The following is an 18,895-nucleotide window of genomic DNA, read 5'->3' as shown; positions in this document are numbered from 1 at the left end:
AAATGCAAATTAAGTGAGTACGTTAACAAGCCATGGAAAAAACGTATTTCTTCTCACCTAAAAGTACAGATTAGATCGTGGAGGGCTCCCTGCCTCACCCAACTCAGGCCTCTGCTCACCTCCACTGGCAACAGCACCTTGCTGAAAAGCTCTCCCCCTGCCCCCTGCTTCGTCTTTCTTGAGGGCACTGATCCTTGCCTGAGAAAGCAGTCATGTGTCTGCCTCAACATGTAGATGCTAGTATGTCAGCTCTCTGAGAGGAAGAACTTTTCTAATCCCTTGTAATATTTCCAGACTTTAGGACAGTGCCTGGCAAGTGTTACTGAACACAGCAAGTGTTCAGTAAATACTTGTTGAGGAAATGAATTGTCTATACAGTCACTTCTATTTGGCTTACGATTATGTCCATGTCAGTTTTACTCCTTTTGCAGCGAAGTGTGTGTGTGTAGAGAGAAGTGTCCTGTTTTTGTGCTTCCAGAAAAATCTGAAAAAACCACAAATTCTTGCAAGCAAGAACTGAAGTAAAATCTGGAATAAAGGTGTGGGAGTAAAGTCAGATGATAAGCTAGACATGTTACAAAAAAACTTCTAATTTTTTTTATAATTTTATTTATTTTTGGCTGTGCTGCATCTTTTCTGCTGTACTCGGGTTTATCTGGTTGAGGCGAGCAGGGGCTACTCTATTGCAGTGCTTCTCATTGCTGTGGCTTCTCTTGTGGAGCTTGGGCTCTAGGCACGCAGGCCTCAGTATTTGTGGCATAGAGGCACAGTAGTTGCAGCACTCGAGCTCTAGAGCTTGGGCTCGATAGTTGTGGTGCATCCGCTTTGTTACTCCATAGCAAGTGGGATCTTCCCAGACCAGGGATCGAACCCATGTACCCTGCATTAGCAGTCGGATTCTTATCCACTGCACCACCAGGGAAGCCTCTTTTATATTTTTTAAGAGTACCAATTTCCATGTTTTGTAACAGGGAATCAAACTCAGTGAACTGATTTTACCTCAACAATTCCACCTGTGTTGTGTCTATAGAACTGTTCTTTTCCATCATTCCCAGTGTCTTGCAGGGTTACATGGAACAAGATATGACTCACTCTCTAGATCTGTAGGGATCCTTTGTTTCACACAGCAGGAATCCCCCTTGACTCCTGCCTGAATGTTTGGAAAACCAACAGTTCTCTGGACTCCCCCAGCCTGCAGGAAGGACTGATATTTATCAAGTCTGCTCTAAGCAGATGTCTGGCAAATTTCTTATTGATCCCAAGTGACCTAATGTGGAAAGTATTCTATGTTTCTTCCAAGTAAAGAAACTGGGGCACAGGGAAGTTGCTAAAAGTTGTTAGGTAAACTAGAAATCACAAAGGTGTATCTTGGGAACACAGCACAGTAGGCACTCAGAAGCCAATAAAACCTGGAGGACAGCAGGCCTGGGACCAGTGCAGCTGGGAGTGGGGTGGGTTGCAGGTCAGAGGTGAAGGGGTCAGCCAAGTCCTGGAATGTGGAAGCCAGCAGCCCAGCATGACCCTGGGCAGGAACCTCTGCGGGAGCCTCTTAGGCTGAGGAAAGGACAGGATGGGGGAAGGCAGGTCACCTCTGCAGTATGATGTGGGACCCTGACTTTGGAGAGTTTACGAAGCCTAAAAGTCTAGAGACTCCAGAAATCAAAAATTAGTGCTCTGGGTTTTCTGGGCATTTGGTGGAGGGGGATAAAAAATGGCATCCTCCAGGCCTTTGAGCACCTGACTGGGGACTACACTGGTGAATGAAGCTCAGAGATACTCATGTTGAGAGACTCAAACTCAACTGTCACTTGTCTCCAAAGTCCAGGATTTTTCTGTTGTGGTCTGATATCTCTAGCTTCCTATTATTCAAAACCAAAGGGCTAGGGGGGACCCTAAACCTTCCACTTGTCTTTGAATATGTGTTATTCTTTGACAACTGGCACCTACCCCCAGAAACAGCCTTCGATGAAGCTGGGAATATACTGGCATAAGTTACTTAACGGCAGTTACTCACAATGCTATCATAAAATAGTACATGAAGTCATTATTTTAAAATGGGAAAGTTCCTTTGCTTACTCAGGTTCGTGAGGATTTTTAAATTTTGTTAAGAAGCTCAGTGTCCTTGTTGGATTGTCTGGCCATGTTTTATCTTTGTTCGTGAATAATAAATTAATACTGATCTGTTTCTCTGCTCTTCAACTCCTCCCAGAAAGCAAAGCAATAATAAAGGGGGTTTCCAAGTTGCAAGTGGTTGCCAAAATCAGCATCTTTTTCTTCCCTGGGAATCACGAAAAAGCAGCAATGAGAATTGAAATCAAAAACTTTTCCCACTTGGAAAGTTTGTTTTTAATTCTCTTTAAAAACGCTTGGATCAGAACAAGTAATCCAAGTTACAGAATTGTTAATAATAGAGGGGAAAAAAATCACATTTCAGAAACAAAGGGAGAGCCTGCTAGATACAGTCCAGAACAAATTCCTAGTGTAAATATTTGTATTGATATCAAATAAAGAACAAAGCAAATGCAATAAACATATGACACAGAATTTTTCTTAAAAAGAATATGTAGAAGAAAAGAACTTTAAAAGGTAAAAGAGGAGAAATGAATGAGACATGAAATTTTCAAAAAGCAGAATATATCACAAAGTCTGCTTCCTTAAAAAGTGGAAAAGATAAATAACTAGCTTACCTAACTAAAAATAACAAAACAAGGGAGAAAATATCACTACTCAGAATAGGAAATTATAAAAGGGAAGCTGCAGAAACAGGCAAAATTGCATGCACCATAAGGGAATAATTGGCTCAACTCTCTGCAAATACATTTAAAAGCATGAATGAAGTAGAGACTGACTGTTCTAAAGAAATACAATTTGTAGAAACTAAACCTAGGAGACATAGAAAATCTAAACAGACTAATGATTATGCGAGAATTATAATAAAATTGGCAAAGAAATGCTACCCCCAAGTTCCCCGACGTCCCACCCAGGAAAGCACCCAGATGATTTCTCAGGGAAATCTCTCCAACCTTCAAGAAGCAAATAGTTCTCAGGTCACATAGATTAATCTGTCCAGCTTCATGGCCACATAACACGGAGAAGGTCATTGTTTCTTCTGTGTGTCTGACTGAACTACAGTGACCCCAGGCAGAGAATCTCAGCCCTCTCCCACCAGGACTCCAAAACTCAGACCGCAAAAGCAAAGTGTTAATTACTCAGTCGTGTCTGACTCTTTGCAACCCCATGGACTGTAGTCCACCAGGCTTCTCTGTCCACGGGATTTTTTCAGGCAAGATTACTGGAGTAGGTTGCCATTCCCTTCTCCAGGGGAACTTCCCCACCCAGGGATCGAATCCAGGTCTCCTGCATTGCAGGCAGATTCTTTATTGTCTGAGCCACCAGGGAAGCCCCCCAAACAGAGAAGCATCTTATTCCTTTAACTTCAGTCTTGCAAATTCATGAAAACTGCTATATCACTTCCTTTCACTGATTCACTAGATATATATTCTGTGTTTACTCTATGTCAGGCATCCTTCCCAATGGAAGCAGCAATTAAAACATACAATGTTCCTGACCTCATGGAGTCTGTATTCTAGTGGAGGAGACAGACAGCAAGAATAACATAACACGGTGCATTAAATGAAAGTGTGATGGAGAAAAATGAAGCAGATGAAGTGCTGCCATGGTGGGTGGTCACAGAGGGATTCACTGATAAGATAATATCCAAGTTAAAATATGAGGGAGGTGAGTGAGTGAGCCTGGACATCTCAGAAAGAGCATTCAGGCAGAAGGGACAGCTAATAAAAATAAGTCCTAGTGGAGGATGTGCCTGACGTATTTGACAAACAGCAGAAAAGGCCACCAGGGCCGGAGGGCTTGGGGTTAGGAGGAGAGTTATAGCAGATGAATTTAGAATCTAGCAAGGCCAGATTATACAGAGCTTCAGAGGTGACCATCAAAATTTTTATTTTTATTCTGAGAGGCATGGGAAGACATGGGAGGATTCTGAGCAATGGCTCTGATCTGACATTTGAGAGAAACAATCTGCCTGATGCAGAGGACAGAGACAGAGGCAGAGAGAATGGCAAGGAGACAGTCAGCCTCAACCCGGGAAGGAGATGATGGCGGCAGAGACCTACGTGGTTGCAATCACGGGGGTGACCTGGCTATGCCAAAAATCCTTTCAGAGTTGCAACAAGGTACAGGCATATGCTAGTGCTTAAGTATCATGACTGATGACACCCAATAGAGTTTTTGAGGTCAGTGGAAGACCTCAGTCAAGAACAATCGAAGCAAAATCAGTAGCATCTTTTATCCAAACAATATGAGAGAAGAGCAGAAAAAGTTATCTTAATAAAGCCCTAAATCCAATGAATGGAGATTGAGAATAATCTATTAGTGTACAAAGTCCAAAAATAAAATTAAACTTGATCAAATTGGTCATTGTGCTTATTGCCTGTATTTGAACAATGCAGCTCCTTTTTTTCTGAATTTAAGCCCATAAACTATTTTAAAACTCATGCCAGCTATTTCCAGAATGCAGAAGTACTTAAAGGTCATGGTTATTACTCAGCAGAGTTATTGAGGGTCCAGCGGGTAAGAAAGAACAAATAGTTTCCCAGTTAAGGGTATTAGAGGCATGTGGTTCTCTGTAGGCTGAGAAGAGTGGTGTTCGAGATATAATTCATGATTGAAGTTTGAAAGATGTCCTGCTGCTTACCAAGTCATAGAATGAGGGAAAGGGCATGAAGCAGAAACCCAATCCATCCGACCCCCTTGGATAAACCCACTGAAATAGTGCAGAACATCAGTTTTTAAACACCTTTCTGAAGATAATAAGAAACATATAGCCCTTCATTACCAAGACGCACTGAAGACAATGACACGGGCTCCCTGTGGACTGACTCTGCTGGTATGTTCAGTACCACATGCCTAGTCGGGTGCCTGGCACACAGCACATGCTCAGTAAAGATTTGTTTGAGTGAATAAACAAAGGAATAAATAGCTGAATCTTCTTTGACATCATTCAATCCCTTTATGGAATCAACATTACAAGAAAAAAGCAACTTCCGATTTTTATAATCCTCAGACCCTGAGGGCAGGCAGACCTGGCTTCACTGCCCACTGTGTTACTGCATGCTATCAAGCCTGGTCAGCTTCTCTTGCCTCTCAGCAACTGTTTCCTCATCTGCAAAATCAGGATAATAATACCAAACTCCTGGGCTTGTTGTGAGGATTAACTAAAGTAATGTTCAAAAAGGATACAGCATACTGCCTCATAGTTATTAGATACTATTATCATCACTAAAATGGCATTAAAATCACTATAAGAAATTTCACAGAGATGACATCTTGTAGATAAACGTAAAATTTTTTTCTTTTGTTACAAATTATTTCAAACATACACAAAAGTACAGAGTATAATGAACTGCCTTGTACCCAGAACCCAGTTTCAATAGTTATCAGTTCATTGATGGTCACCCCCCTTCCCCAACCGCTTGGATTATTTTGAAGCAAATCCCAGACATTATGTCATGTCATCTGTGATACTTCAATGTGTATTTCTAAAATAATAACTAAAATCCCATATCATTCCTAAAAATAATGAATAAAGATTCCTTAATTTGATGAATTTTTGGTCAGCTGGAAGCCACAGGAGAAAAGAGAATCAGGTCTGTCCAAGGCAGGGCTTTAGGCAAGTTCTCTCCAGATCCAACACGGTAGAGGCATCCATGGTCACTGTCGAGGTGGTCTCTTCCTGCTAAGGGGCTGGTGGCTGGGAGTGGGGGATTTGGGAGGGGAAGGAACAAGTTTGCAGCCAGCATTTCATGCCTGAAGCCGAATAAAGCAGGGGTCTCCCATTGTCTGTAAGTTTCTTACTTCCCAAAGCAGATCTCATTTGATTTGAAATAATTCTATACAAATTCCTCTGCTTTCCAATTGGTGGTATTTTAATTGTATCTTTTCATTAACTTGAGGCATGGTTGGCAGTGTTGGCTTTTATGCAGACTGTGATCTGAGACAATCAGACAGCTCATCTAAGGGTGACAAGATGAGCTCCGTTTCTGAAATTTAACAAAGCACAGACATTCACACATATTTGAGCAAATTTGGTTCTTAGTATATTCTCTGCTCTCTTCCAATCTTCTCCCCCGACCCCATTTTCCCCTTATTTGTTCCTACAAAAAGTCATTACAGTGGAAAACCCAATTTCCTTCTCTGCTTCTCTACTTATTAAACCTTGAATTCATTTCTTTTTTTTTCTTAACTGGAAGTTGGAGCAATTTGGTTGCTCTAAAACATGAGTTATTGGCATTAAAGATATTGAACATCAATGGTTCAAACCTAAATCACTATTCCCCACTTGAAACCAAGGTGAATAAAAAGTCTAGCGTTCAGTGGTGAATTATGAGCAAGGAAATGAAGGATGATGCTGAAAACGCTAAGGGACAAAGATCCCTCAGAAAGTATTCATACAAAGGGTACCTGAGATAGGCTGCTGTTTCTTCTTTGAAAGCCTAAGTCAACTTAGAAGCAGTGGAAACTTCACCTGGAGGAGGTAAGGAGTTTGGATTCAGAAGTCTGACCCTGCCAGAAAGTGCTAGAAAACCCAGCATTGTCTCCACAAAGCCCCCCATCCTGCTTAGGAACTGTGCCTACTTCCCCCATTAAAACTCATCTTCAGGTAAGTAGGGACAATGTCTATGTTATTTGCTGCTTCATCCTTGATGCTGAGAACAATGCCTATCTCATGGTAGGGCAGAAACTATGTTATTGAGTCAAGTATTTACTTACTTATTACTTAAATAATTATTAATTAATGGATACTGCTCAGCAGCCATCACTATTGCCGACTAAAGGGGTTATTCCACCAAGAGCTTGAAAGTTCAACTACCCCAAAGGAAAAAGAAACCAGCATGTATTTCTTCTTTTACCCCAAAAGCCTCCTTAAAAGAAAATCTTTGAGTTTCTTGTTCTTTAATGTATAATCTTAGTGTTGCTAAAAACATGTAATAAAAAAAAAGTTTGGTAAGAAAACTGATGTAGTGAATCATGGGCAAAGAACAGATGACCTAGTTTGATTAGATTTCCAAGAAGATATGATGAAGATTTAACGTAGTTCAAAATGATTGTCCTTGGTCTTCCTCCTTTTAAGGATTTACTTGGTTTGTTGGGCTCAAAATCTTTATCAGCTAGATTGCTGGAAATGGAGAGTGCAGATGGAAAAGGAAGAGGCAAGAGCTGCATGGGGCCCAGGGCGCTATGGACTGGGACGGCCGCAGAGGGTGGGAGAGAGCCCTGCAGAGAGGCCAGGTAGATGGAGGGGATGAGGTCTACACCGAGGAGGTTACTCGAGGAGCTCCCATGAAGGGAGGAAAAGGAAAAATTAGCCAGAGACCCCACCTGCTTGAACCACTGCCAGGGACCCTGATTACTGCAACCGCCAAGCCCGTTATTCAGAGTCACTGGCAGCCCCTCTGCCCCCTCTGCCAGATGCCATTTAGGCCTCCTCCGCTCACCTGCCAGAACCTGGCATAATTCCTCACCCTGCCTGCCCCCCGGCCCACCAACCCTCAGTGTTCTGCCTTTTCTCAGCTAGCAAAGCTCCCAAGAAAAACAAGCTTCCACATTAAAGTGACTTAACTGACAATATTTTTGAAATGATTCTTAATACTTAGTCCTCTCAAGTGATAATACACGAACAGGATGAAATTGTATTTACTTCAAGAAGCATGGTTAAAACCAAAAGGGGATCTTCGAGCGAGAGGATTCTGGTTTCCTCTCTTGTCCAGCGCTGTCGTCTCATTAAGGTGAACTCTGGCCACCCGACCAGTCACACTCGCAACCATGACGCCGAAATGTTGCTTTCTAGGCTTCCTCCTCAGTGTCCTCCTGCCTGGTGTGGTAGGTAAGTGCTTCCTTTCTTCTTAATTTCTCACAGTGTTGTCATCAGAGTCTGCTCCAGGGGACCATTAGACATAGCAGTGGCGCTTTTCTGGGCTTTGGAAAAATTTCAGCTCTCTCCTGTCACATATTGGTCAGAACAGATATGGGGTCAGTTTCTCAGTGTGTTGTTGCTCCAGTCGTGTCTGACTCTTTGTGACCCTATGGACTGTAGCCCCCCAGGCTCCTCTGTCCATGGGGATTCTCCAGGCAAGAATATTGGAGTGGGTTGCCATGCCCTCCTCCAGGGGATCTTCCTGACCCAGGGAGCAAACCCATGTCTCTTGCGTCTCCTGCGTTGGCAGGCAGGTTCTTTGCCACTGGCACTTCCTGGGAAGCCCAGTTTCCCTCTATAGCCTGGATAAATACATGCAGACTTCATGAGTAGCTACTAAAGAGGAGGCACTCTAGGGTCCAAAAAACTCCACAGGACAAATACACACCCTTCTGGGTCTCCTTAGCATTTCTTTCAACTTCAAGGGACAAGCAGAGCTCCTAAACCAGACTGCCTGAATCTGGATTTCAACTCTGTCTCTTTATTATCTAGAAAAACTGGGCTGATTGGCTTAAACCTCCTCTGCCCCGATTACTCCATCTGTAGAATGGGGATTGTAGGTCACTGTAAGGATTAAATGAGTTAATAATATATGCCAAGTGTTTAGCACCGTGCCTAGCATAGAATAGATCATAAACAACATGTGAGAATTTGCTGTTGGCATTCATGGAGAATTCTTCAAGAGCAGAGAGTATCTTGTCATCCCAGCTTACCTCTGAGCAAAACCATGAGGGCCCCCAGTTAACAGATGTGTACCTTCCAGTGTAAGTGGCTCAAGTAACTTTCCCAGCATTCTACACTTGCCCAGTGACTGATAATTTAAACACAACAAGCCTCCATTTCCCAGAAATGTGTGGATTTGGGAAGACTATGCCTTTGGTCTTTGGTCATACCAAGGATTCAATTAAAAGAATATGACAGGAATTCAAGTGCCACCAAAATGACCTTGGTGCTGCATCTTACCAACCCTAGGCAAATCACACAACTTATTTAGACCTCGGTTTTCCCATCTGTAAAATGTCCTAATGAAAGTACCTACCTTATTAGGTGGTTGTAAAAATGAAAAAAGAAATGAAGCTTTGAGCACAGTGCCTGATAGATGTTTAATGTTCAAAATATGTTTTATGAATACCAGCCAGGAAGAGGAGGAAGAGGGCAAAAAGGAGGAATATCTTTGACTTCTCACTGCTCTGCTTCCTCCATTGGCTCCTGTCCCCCCAGGCTTTGCTCTTGGTTTGCTGTGGCCGCTGAGAGGAAGGCTCTGGAGCCAGACAGCATTGGTATAAAATCAGCTTCACTGTCTGCCACTTTGCCAGCTCTTTTACCTCCCCAAGGCTTGGATTTTGGTCTGTAAGAGAAAGACCATAATATTATCCTTTTCATAGGTGAGCTGGGCGGATTCTTGCAGGTAGAAGACCTGCGGTGTTTTGCAGAGGGCTTGTTATTTTCTTTGATGGTGCCTACCAACGGTGTTACAAAAATGAGAGAAGAAGCCTGAAGACAGACGAGATAAAGGACACTGGACCATTTGTCTTCAGGATAGCAGATCAACTGTAGGCAGGATCTTTAGGAAACTGTGCCTATCACTTCCTATCAACTCCTGAAAACTTTCAAAGTTTTTATGTGCTAAATATGATTGATCCGATAGTGACTTGCCTGAGCGAAACCAATCATGGCATTTGACTCTTTCCAAGTGATATGTTCTTGTACTTTGGACGAAAGGAAGTCCAAAAAAGTAAAAAATAAACAGAAACCAAATAACAGCAATTTGGTTGGTAAAAATAAATACCTAAGGAAACAGCCTTATTCATTGGAGAATAACACGTTTTATTTATTTACTTACTTTTGGCTGTGCTGGGTCTGCCTCGCTGCCTGCAGGCTTTCTCTAGTTGCGGTGAGCAGGGGCCGCAGTCTAGTTGCAGTTCGTGGGCTTCTCACTGTGATGGCTTCTTTTGTTGTGGGGCACGGGCTCTAGGGTACGCGGGTTCAGTAGTTGTGCACTGCCTCACAGCATGTGGCATCTTCCCAGGTCAGGGATCAAACCTGTGTCCCGTGCATTGGCTGGGGGATTCTTAACCACTGGACCACCAGGGAAGCCCCGAGAATAACAAGTTTCGAAAGTTCAGGGAAGAGATCATAGGCATCAGAATATTCGCTTCCCTTTGAATGATATTTGAGCAAAGACTTGAAGGGGGTGAAGAAATGAGGCTTGTGGAAATCCAGAGAAGAGTATTTAAGGAAAAGGAAAGGGCCAATACAGAGACCTCAGATGGGGCCACCCCCGGCATGGTAGAGCAGGAGAAAGGAGGACACTCTGGAGAAGCCAGGGGGCAAGTGATAGAAGATGAGGAAGAGAGAGGCAGGGGAGACATGCTTCCTGACTCCTGCTTCTGCCTATCTCCTATCCTTCAGCAGAAACGTTGGGCCTGTCAGGAAGGCAAACCTTTAATTCTGCCTCTTTTACGTTTTCATCTGGTACTCTCTTCTTTTTTATTTAATTTGCTTACACAATGTTACATGACAAATTTATCCAGTAAAAAAGTCAACTAGGACTCTAGCAAAAGAAAAACAGTTTATTAATGCATACATAGCACATCACTAGTGAGGAACTTAAATGAAGATGAACTCAAAATGGCGTCTTAAAATCCCAGCTTCTGTAGCATCTTCAACAAAGAATGATATACCTGTGGAAATATGACAAGACAAAGGAGAACAGTTCTAGGCTTCCAAAGGTGGCAATCTGTGGGAAAGTAAATATGAGGAAACTAATGGAGTCAGTTTCATTTGCAGATTCATCTAGTGTTTTCTTTGGGCTGGTAAGAGTCTGTCTCCAGTAAAAGAAGAATTTATATGCCGGCTTCCCTGGTGGCTCAGAGGGTAAAGAATCCACCTGTAATGCAGGAGACCTGGGTTCATCCCTGGGTTGGGAAGATCCCCTGGAGGAGGGCATGGCAACCCACTCCAGTATTCTCGCCTGGAGAATTCCATGGACAGAGGAGCCTGGCAGGCTACAGTCAGGGCTCACAAAGAGTTGGACATGACTGAGCGACAGCATATCATAGCATTTAGGCAGAAAAGGAGGGGATCAGGAAAGTTTTTACTGCATTTGCTGCTTCTCAATTGCCTTCAGCTCAAAATAATTTTTATGTCAAAGAGACATTTCTGGGGGTGATATATTCTGGTTTCCTTCAGACTCCAGAAAAAAAATTGTCAAAGATCTTTTACCTCCAGCGGACTAAAGGCTGGTGAGACTGAGCTTTCACATTCCATTAATTGAGCAAGAAATCACAAACTGTGCCAGTGTGAAATTATGCCCATTCCTGTCATGACCCCTGATGAGACTCCTCTCAGGGAAGTTCCTGGCACGGGCAGTCTCCCTCCATAGCTTAGACCAGTCACCTAAACAATTATGCTCGGGCACTTGGAGCCAGGATGCAGGCAGGTAAGAGGATCTACTCCTGAGTACATGGAATAAAGTCAGGTCAACTAGACAGGCAGAGGACAATGAGGCAGGACCTGGAGATGGAGGAAAAACCAGAGAAAGGAGGAATGAGTGCTAGGGTGAGGTCCTGGAGACTGAACTGATCCCAGGCGAAACCTTGAGGAGTGGTAATACAAGACCTCCTAGGAAGATGAGCATCTCAGTCATTATATTTCATCACCACCAGGGACAGATCAAGACAGTATCTTCTCACTCTCTTACTTCCTCTCCAGTTTAGGAGTGATGTGGGAGATTATCACATATGTTTTTACAGTCTGGATCACAACTGTTTTGAGACTTTAGCATGCATCAAAATCCATCACATCAGAGATCCAAAATGTTGATTTCTGGGCTCCATGTCTACCACCTGCTCTTAGAACAATTTCAAAGAATCCCAATGGAGATATTACTACACTGAAACTTATGGCTAATGACAATGGTGCTTGTATCAATGTTCAGTTTTGTCTCTCTTCTTATTATTTTAGAAACTCAGCCAGCCAACGAGTCTCTGAAACCTCAACGAGTCCATTTTCAATCCCGAAATTTTCACAACATTTTGCGCTGGCAGCCTGGACGGGCTTGTCTTGGGAACAACAGTATCTATTTTGTGCAGTATAAAATGTAAGTCATCTGAGTGTCCTCCAGCTAGTAGATGGCTGCTGAGATTCCATGTCCTAGAATGTGATGGCGTGTCAGGATCTGAGCTTTTGTCAGTTTCAGAAGGGTTGAGAAGAAGCAGAGATTGGGGCAGAAGAGTGTCTCCCCTGAAGGTGACACAAAATGCATGATGACGTGAAGTCTGTGGAGGGAGGTACTTCATCCCTAGGAGACCCCACTGAGGCCTTACAGGCTCAGCCTTCAGCTTCACAATAGACTCTTACTATTCATTTGTCCACTGAGTGCTAGAAGCGACTTGTTTAGCATATAATAAGTACTCAATCTCAATTAAACTGCTGCTATTGATAGTTGAAAAAGAAGTTGTGGGACACAGGGAAGTGAGTGTGTAAAGTATATTTTCAATTAAAAGTCTTTTTAAGTTTAGAGTGAGTTTGCTATTTAGAAAAGTCCTTTTAAAACTGAATGCCTCTTGAAAGCATGAACGCAAATTGGAACACACCACGGCATGTTCCTCTTTCATGATCTTCAGGCTAATTCTAATGGATCAATGCAAAAACTCAGATATAATCTACTCCTTTCCTGGATCAAGGCCTGGGAACAGAAGTTTCAGATTTGCAGATGGCAGATTTTCCCCTTCACACATCTTGTTCTGGACACGGTGGGGCGGCGGAGGACACGGTGGGGCGGTGGAGTACAAGGTGGGAGTTAAGGCTCTTCTCTTTCATAGATTGAGATGCTAGTTGAACATGAGGCAGGCAATATTACTGTTTAGCTTTTATGGTTTTCTATTAGAAATTCAGAAGATCAGATGCAGCTATGGACTAAAATGGCAGTTTTTATGCCATAAATTCATTCCTGTCTCTCTAGCATGGGATAGATTCAAGGTCAAATTTTTCCATTAATCAATCTCTCTAACTTCAGAAGGACTATCTCCAAAAGTTTCTCAGTCTTGGTGGGTTTTTTCAACATGTTTTGTGGAGCAATTATAAACTTTATGAATCTTTATGATAAAAATTTCTCCACTTCTAAAATAGACTTGTGCATCTATTTTGGAAATGCTCCTTGCATATAGGAAGTGGGGATCGATGATCTTTTTATGCTTCCCCTTTAGGCAGTATAAACATGTCCAAAATGAGCCTATTTGTGGTTCAATATAAACAGTGGATTAGAAGTTGTTTTACCATGAAATTAATGAAGATTAGACTTTAGGGCCCCATGGAAGAATTTCATAGTTCTAATTCTTTTTCTTAAATAGAGCTCCCAGACTTGTATAAAGTTCAGAATATCTGGATCCCTTCCTACCTATGTGGTATTTTCAGTAGCACGATGCAGATTTATATTTTTGAAATTTTTTGCTTTGGGTCTATCCAATTCTCGTGGATATACTGTTAGATATCTCATAGATATACTTGAAAGGTTGTTGTTGAATCACGCGAATACACCGGGATTCTTGGCCCCCGGAGGAGAATTCAATCCGGGGCCAGAGACGAGGCTTGATCGCCCAGAGCTTTTGTGTAATAAAGTTTTATTAAAGTATAAAGGAGATAGAGAAAGCTTCTGACATAGGCATCAGAAGGGGGCAGAAAGAGTACCCCCCTGGTAGTCTTCAGCTGGATGTTATATAGTCACTAGCAGTCTGTTAATGAAAGAAAGGAATGTCTTAAAATTCAGAATGGCACTAGGCCCCTCACCCATAAGATGCATTTTGGGATAAATGGTTTATCCTGGGCCATAAAATGATTAACTTGAATCTTTAAGAAGGGCAGACCACCATACAAATAGTTTCATTTACATAGATTAGGGGAGCAATATCCATACTGGTTTGTCATGTAGGTTCTGGGCCAAGAGGCAGAACCGACTTGGAGACAGAGTTTGGGGTAAAGGCATAGTACATTAGCATAGCTTAAGACGAACATTTCCATAAGAAAAAGGCATTGGTTATCTCTAGGCTCAAGAATAGCTAACTTCAGGCGAAACCGGGTGTCATTATGGCAACACAGTATTTTAAGAGAAACCTCCCTTTAAATTTGTATAGGGAAGGAAAAAATATTGCTAGTTTGTTTCCTCCTGCCGCTTAAGAGAGATAAAAATGTTTGACACTTGCAGGCTATTTCCTCCATTTGGAGACCCCTGGCCTTCCTGCCTGTTACCCTCTCATACTCATAGATATATATTCCCTTTGGAATAGGACAAAAGATGATATATTACACCAAAAAAAGAAGCCAGTCATTACAGCTAAATTTAGCTAGCAAAGACAATGTCTCATCAATAAATAAGAGTTCAGTTCAGTTCAGTTGCTCAATCGTGTCCGACTCTTTGTGACCCCATGAATTGCAGCACGCCAGGCCTCTCTGTCCATCACCAACTCCTGGAATTCACCCAAACTCATGTCCATCGAGTCGGTGATGCTATCCAGCCATCTCATCCTCTGTCATCCCCTTCTCCTCCTGCCCTCAATCCCTCCCAGCATCAGAGTCTTTTCCAATGAGTCAACTCTTCACATGAGGTGGCCAAAGTATTGGAGTTTCAGCTTTAGCATCAGTCCTTCCAATGAATACCCGGGACTGATCTCCTTTAGGATGGACTGGTTGGATCTCCTTGCAGTCCAAGGGACTCTCAAGAGTCTTCTCCAACACCACAGTTCAAGAGCATCAATTCTTCGGCGCTCAGCTTTCTTCACAGTCCAACTGTCACATCCATACATGACCACAGGAAAAACCATAGCCTTAACTAGACAGACCTCTGTTGGCAAAGGAATGTCTCTGCTTTTTAATACGCTGTCTAGGTTGGTCATAACTTTCCTTCCAAGGAGTAACCGTCTTTTAATTTCATGGCTGCAATCACCATCTGCAGTTAGAAAACATTAAATTGTGTTCAATATATGTTATTGGTTCTGCCCATATGGTATCTTTTGATATAATGAAACTATTGTCAACATATAGTTTGCAGAGAACAAATACCATGAATGTTCCTCCTTATATGACTATAGAATTATATTTCAAGTCCTTCAGCAAATACTTTGGGGGCTTTTCTCCCCAGCATCTAATCCCTCCTCTGTTTCCACCATCACCTTATTGCGTTTTCTCTTATCTGTGACTGGTAATCTTCCCTTTTGCTGTTACACCATCCCAGAGTGTTAGGCTGAATCACTGTATCTGGCTCTTTGACTCATTATGTTCTCTTCTTGGGTTCTCCTCCCTCTCTCCCAGCCTCTAATTGCAAAACTCCTTAGCTAACCCTCACTACCACCCCTGATCAGTTGTCAAAAAAAAGAGATTGACCTTAGGTGTTGGGTAAACATCACCTGAGATGAAAAGTGGTAGCAACTTCTCAGAACCAGCCGCATTACTCAACAGCAGGCTGATGAGAAGTGAGGAAAACCACAAAGCCCTGAAACCCCAGGAGCCTGAAGGACGTAGTCAAAAATGGAAGTTGGTTCAGACACCAGAAGAAAAACTTGCCTAAGTACTAAAGATCCAAAAACCCTTATGCTAGGGATACAGAAGATTATCAGGCTTGAATTTATCTTTCAACAAGATAGCATTTTTATTAACAAAAAGAAAAAAACATTTAAAGAGACTTAAGAACAACTGTCAACTTTCACAGGGGTGCTGATGATATTGGAGGACAAATGCCAACCAGTCTGAAAACTGAATAGACTGAAAAAAAACTGAAGACTCCTCCAGTGGAATAAAGGAACTCAGATTTTGTCTTTTTCTGTCTCTAGGTATGGAGAGAGACAGTGGAAAAATAAAGAGACCTGCTGGGGGATTCGAGAGTTCTTCTGTGACCTTACCAATGAAACATCAGATATATGGGAACCTTATTATGGGAGAGTGAAGACAGCTCTGGCTGGGATCCACTCAGGCTGGACCATGACACAGCGGTTCATTCCATGGTGGGAAAGTGAGTTCCATGGCATTTCTTTGCATTTGCTTTCCCTGACCTTCAGTAGCCCTCACAGAACCTGGCTAGCTAGCTACCAGGCCCTGGGCTTTGCTGAGGTGCACACCATCATCTCATTTGATCTCATTCTCAGAACAACTCTAGCAGATGGGTTTTACTGTTCTCATTTAACCGTCCAGAAAATCAAGGGACAGACTCTTTGGAAGTAGCCCAGGTCTCACAGCCTGTATAAGCCAAGTCAGGATTCAAAATGGGCTGCCTCTGATTACGAAGCTGACACTCCATCCTGCTGCCAGGATGTTGCCATCTAGAAAAAAAAGTATTTTTATATAGCAGAAAGGGTTCATATTGCCCTTCCTAAGCATGAGGGTTACGTTCTTAAAAATACACTTTAGACAATTTTTCTATTGAGAAAAGTAAGGTTTTTAGTTACCTCTCCAAAACAGGAGATCCAAAATACTCTCTAGTATCCAATTCTCAATAAGGTTTGTTCTCCTTCTAATTTAGTCATAATCTCAGAATAATGTATTATAACTTATGATGAAAGTTATTTAAAAAACTAACAGACTTCATATAAAATAGTAGACAAAATGTATGAGAAAAATATGTCTAAAGTATATGTACAAAGATATGCATAACAGAACAAGAACAAAAATATAGATATTATAGTCCTCACAATGCAACTAATCATGAATCTATAGTTAATATTTATAACGTCTCCTCTCATGATTAACTCAACATTTGCTTTCTTTTCAGCCAGCACCTCAGCCTTTCATTTTTCAGGAGTTTGTGTCCTTTTGATCTTTCCTCTATTAGTTTAACATAGCCTACATTAATTTTTATCTCTGAAAACAGGAGTTCTAAGAAGCACCTCTGAGGATGCCTAGCATATTTGACCCCAATGTATTTATAACAGCTCTATTTCACTTTGATAATTGAAACCAGTCATCCTAGACAACACAAGGACCTCTCTTCCTCCTTGTTGGTTAAATGGCGTAAAAATCTCCCAACCATCAGGAAGAAGCCTTAACTTCCAATTCTTGGAAACTATTGTTATAACCCAGAAGAAGGAAAGGATCAAATGTATGGGAAACAAACCATTTGATGAATCATCCGCTGTGTTTAAAAGTGAGAATTGCCCCTCCATCTTTTACTTCCTGTATCTTAGACCAGTGAATTCTGTCCATGGAAGAAATAGCACCATTTATTGGTCATATTTCATATGAATAGAATCACATAATATGTGATCTTTTGTGATTGGCTTTTTTCATTTAGCATTTAATGTTTTCGAGATTCATTAATGTTGTAATGTATATCAGTATTTCATTCCTTCTTGCTGCCGAAAAGCATTGCAGTACCTGAATGCACTGCATTTGTTTATACTTTCCTCAGTTGCTGCATGTTTGTTTATTTCCACCTTTACACTACTATGAATAGAGTACCTGTGAACACTCATATACAAGTTTTTGGGTTGATATGTTTTAATTCTCTTGGGTACATACCTGGAAGTGGAATCACTTGGTCACCTTATAACTCTGTTTAATCATTTGAGGAAATGCTGCATTGTTTTCCAGAGCAGATGCACCATTTTCCACTCCAATCAGCAGAGTATGAGGCTTCCTATTTCTCCACATCCTCAGCACCACTATCTGCTCTTTGATTATAGCAGTCCTAGTGGATATGAAGTGGTCTCTCATGTGATTTTGATTTGCATTTCCCTGACGATTAGTGATACAGAGCATCTTTTCATGTGTTTATTGGACTTCGGCATATGTCCCTTGGAGAACTGTCTATTCAGACCCTTGGCCCATTTTGAAATTGAATGCTTTGTTTTTAATCACTGAGTTTGAAGTTTTTTTATGTACTATGGACAACAATATCTTATCAGATATGTGATTTTCAAGTATGTTCTCCCATTATGTGTTTTGTCTTTGAGCTTTCTAGATGGTGTCATTTGAAGCCCCAAGTATTTAACTCTGATAAAGTCCAGTCTACTTATTTTTACTCTGGTTGCTCATGATTTTGGCATTATATCTCAGAATCCTTTGCCAAATCTAAGGCTATGAAGATTTATCCTAAGTTTTCTTCTAAGAGTTTTATAGTTTAGCTCTACATTTAAATCTTTGATCCATTCTGTATTCACACAGTAGTATTCTGAGTCCCCAAGGATTACCATCAACTCAGAATCATGGACCAGTATTTCTATGATCTGTTGGATCACAGAAAAAGCAAAAGAGTTCCAGAAAAACATCTATTTCTGCTTCATTGACTATGCTAAAGCCTTTGACTGTGTGGATCAAAACAAACTGTGGAAAATTCTTAAAGAAATGGGAATATCAGACCACCTAACATGCCTCCGGTGAAACATATATGCAGGTTGAGAAGCAACAGCTAGAACTGGACATGGAACAATGGACTTGTTCAAAATTGGGAAAGGAGTACATCAAGGCTGTATATTGTCACCCTGCTTATTTAACTTATATGCAGAGTACATCATGAGAAATGCTGGGCCAGATGAAGCACAAGCTGGAATCAAGATTGCCTGGAGAAATATCAATAACCTCAGATATGTAGATGACACCACCCTATGGCAGAAATCAAAGAGTAACTAAAGAGCCCCTTGATGGAGGTGAAAGAGGAGAGTGAAAAAGCTGGCTTAAAACTTAAACATTTGAAAAACTAAGATCATGGCACCCAGTCCCATCACTTCATGGCAAATAGATGGGAAAACAATGGAAATAGTGACAGACTTTATTTTCTTGGGCTCCAAAATCACTGCAGATAGCAATTTGCAGCCATGAAATGAAAAGACACTAGCTCCTTGGAAGAAAAGCTATGACCAACTGAGATAGCATATTAAAAAGCAGAGACATTACTTTGCCTACAAAGGTCCATAT

The 18,895-nt window shown here is 41.6% G+C and overlaps 1 protein-coding gene across 4 annotated transcripts in view; it reads left to right on the top strand.

Annotated features, from left to right (window-relative positions):
- The first annotated feature begins 2,566 nt into the window (after nucleotides 1–2,566).
- Nucleotides 2,567–18,895, top strand: part of IL22RA2 (interleukin 22 receptor subunit alpha 2) — a 30,370-nt gene continuing 14,041 nt past the window's right edge. For 2 of the 4 annotated variants that reach the window (XR_009738562.1, XR_009738563.1), the window contains exons 1-3: nucleotides 2,567–7,903; nucleotides 11,960–12,095; nucleotides 15,820–17,126. Coding sequence is in view for 1 of the 4 variants with exons in the window: in XM_061428105.1 (XP_061284089.1) it covers nucleotides 7,843–7,903; nucleotides 11,960–12,095; nucleotides 15,820–15,998 (376 nt within the window). In the remaining 3 variants the exon portion in view is untranslated. The remainder of the gene's footprint in view (nucleotides 7,904–11,959; nucleotides 12,096–15,819; nucleotides 17,127–18,895) is intronic. The other 2 variants (XR_009738564.1, XM_061428105.1) reach the window with 2 other exon arrangements.

The sequence above is a fragment of the Bos javanicus genome, chromosome 9 (assembly GCF_032452875.1).
Source record: "Bos javanicus breed banteng chromosome 9, ARS-OSU_banteng_1.0, whole genome shotgun sequence".
NCBI lineage: Eukaryota > Metazoa > Chordata > Mammalia > Artiodactyla > Bovidae > Bos > Bos javanicus.
The sequence above is the reverse complement of the archived record's forward strand: the minus strand, read 5'-3'. Positions and strand labels throughout refer to the sequence as shown.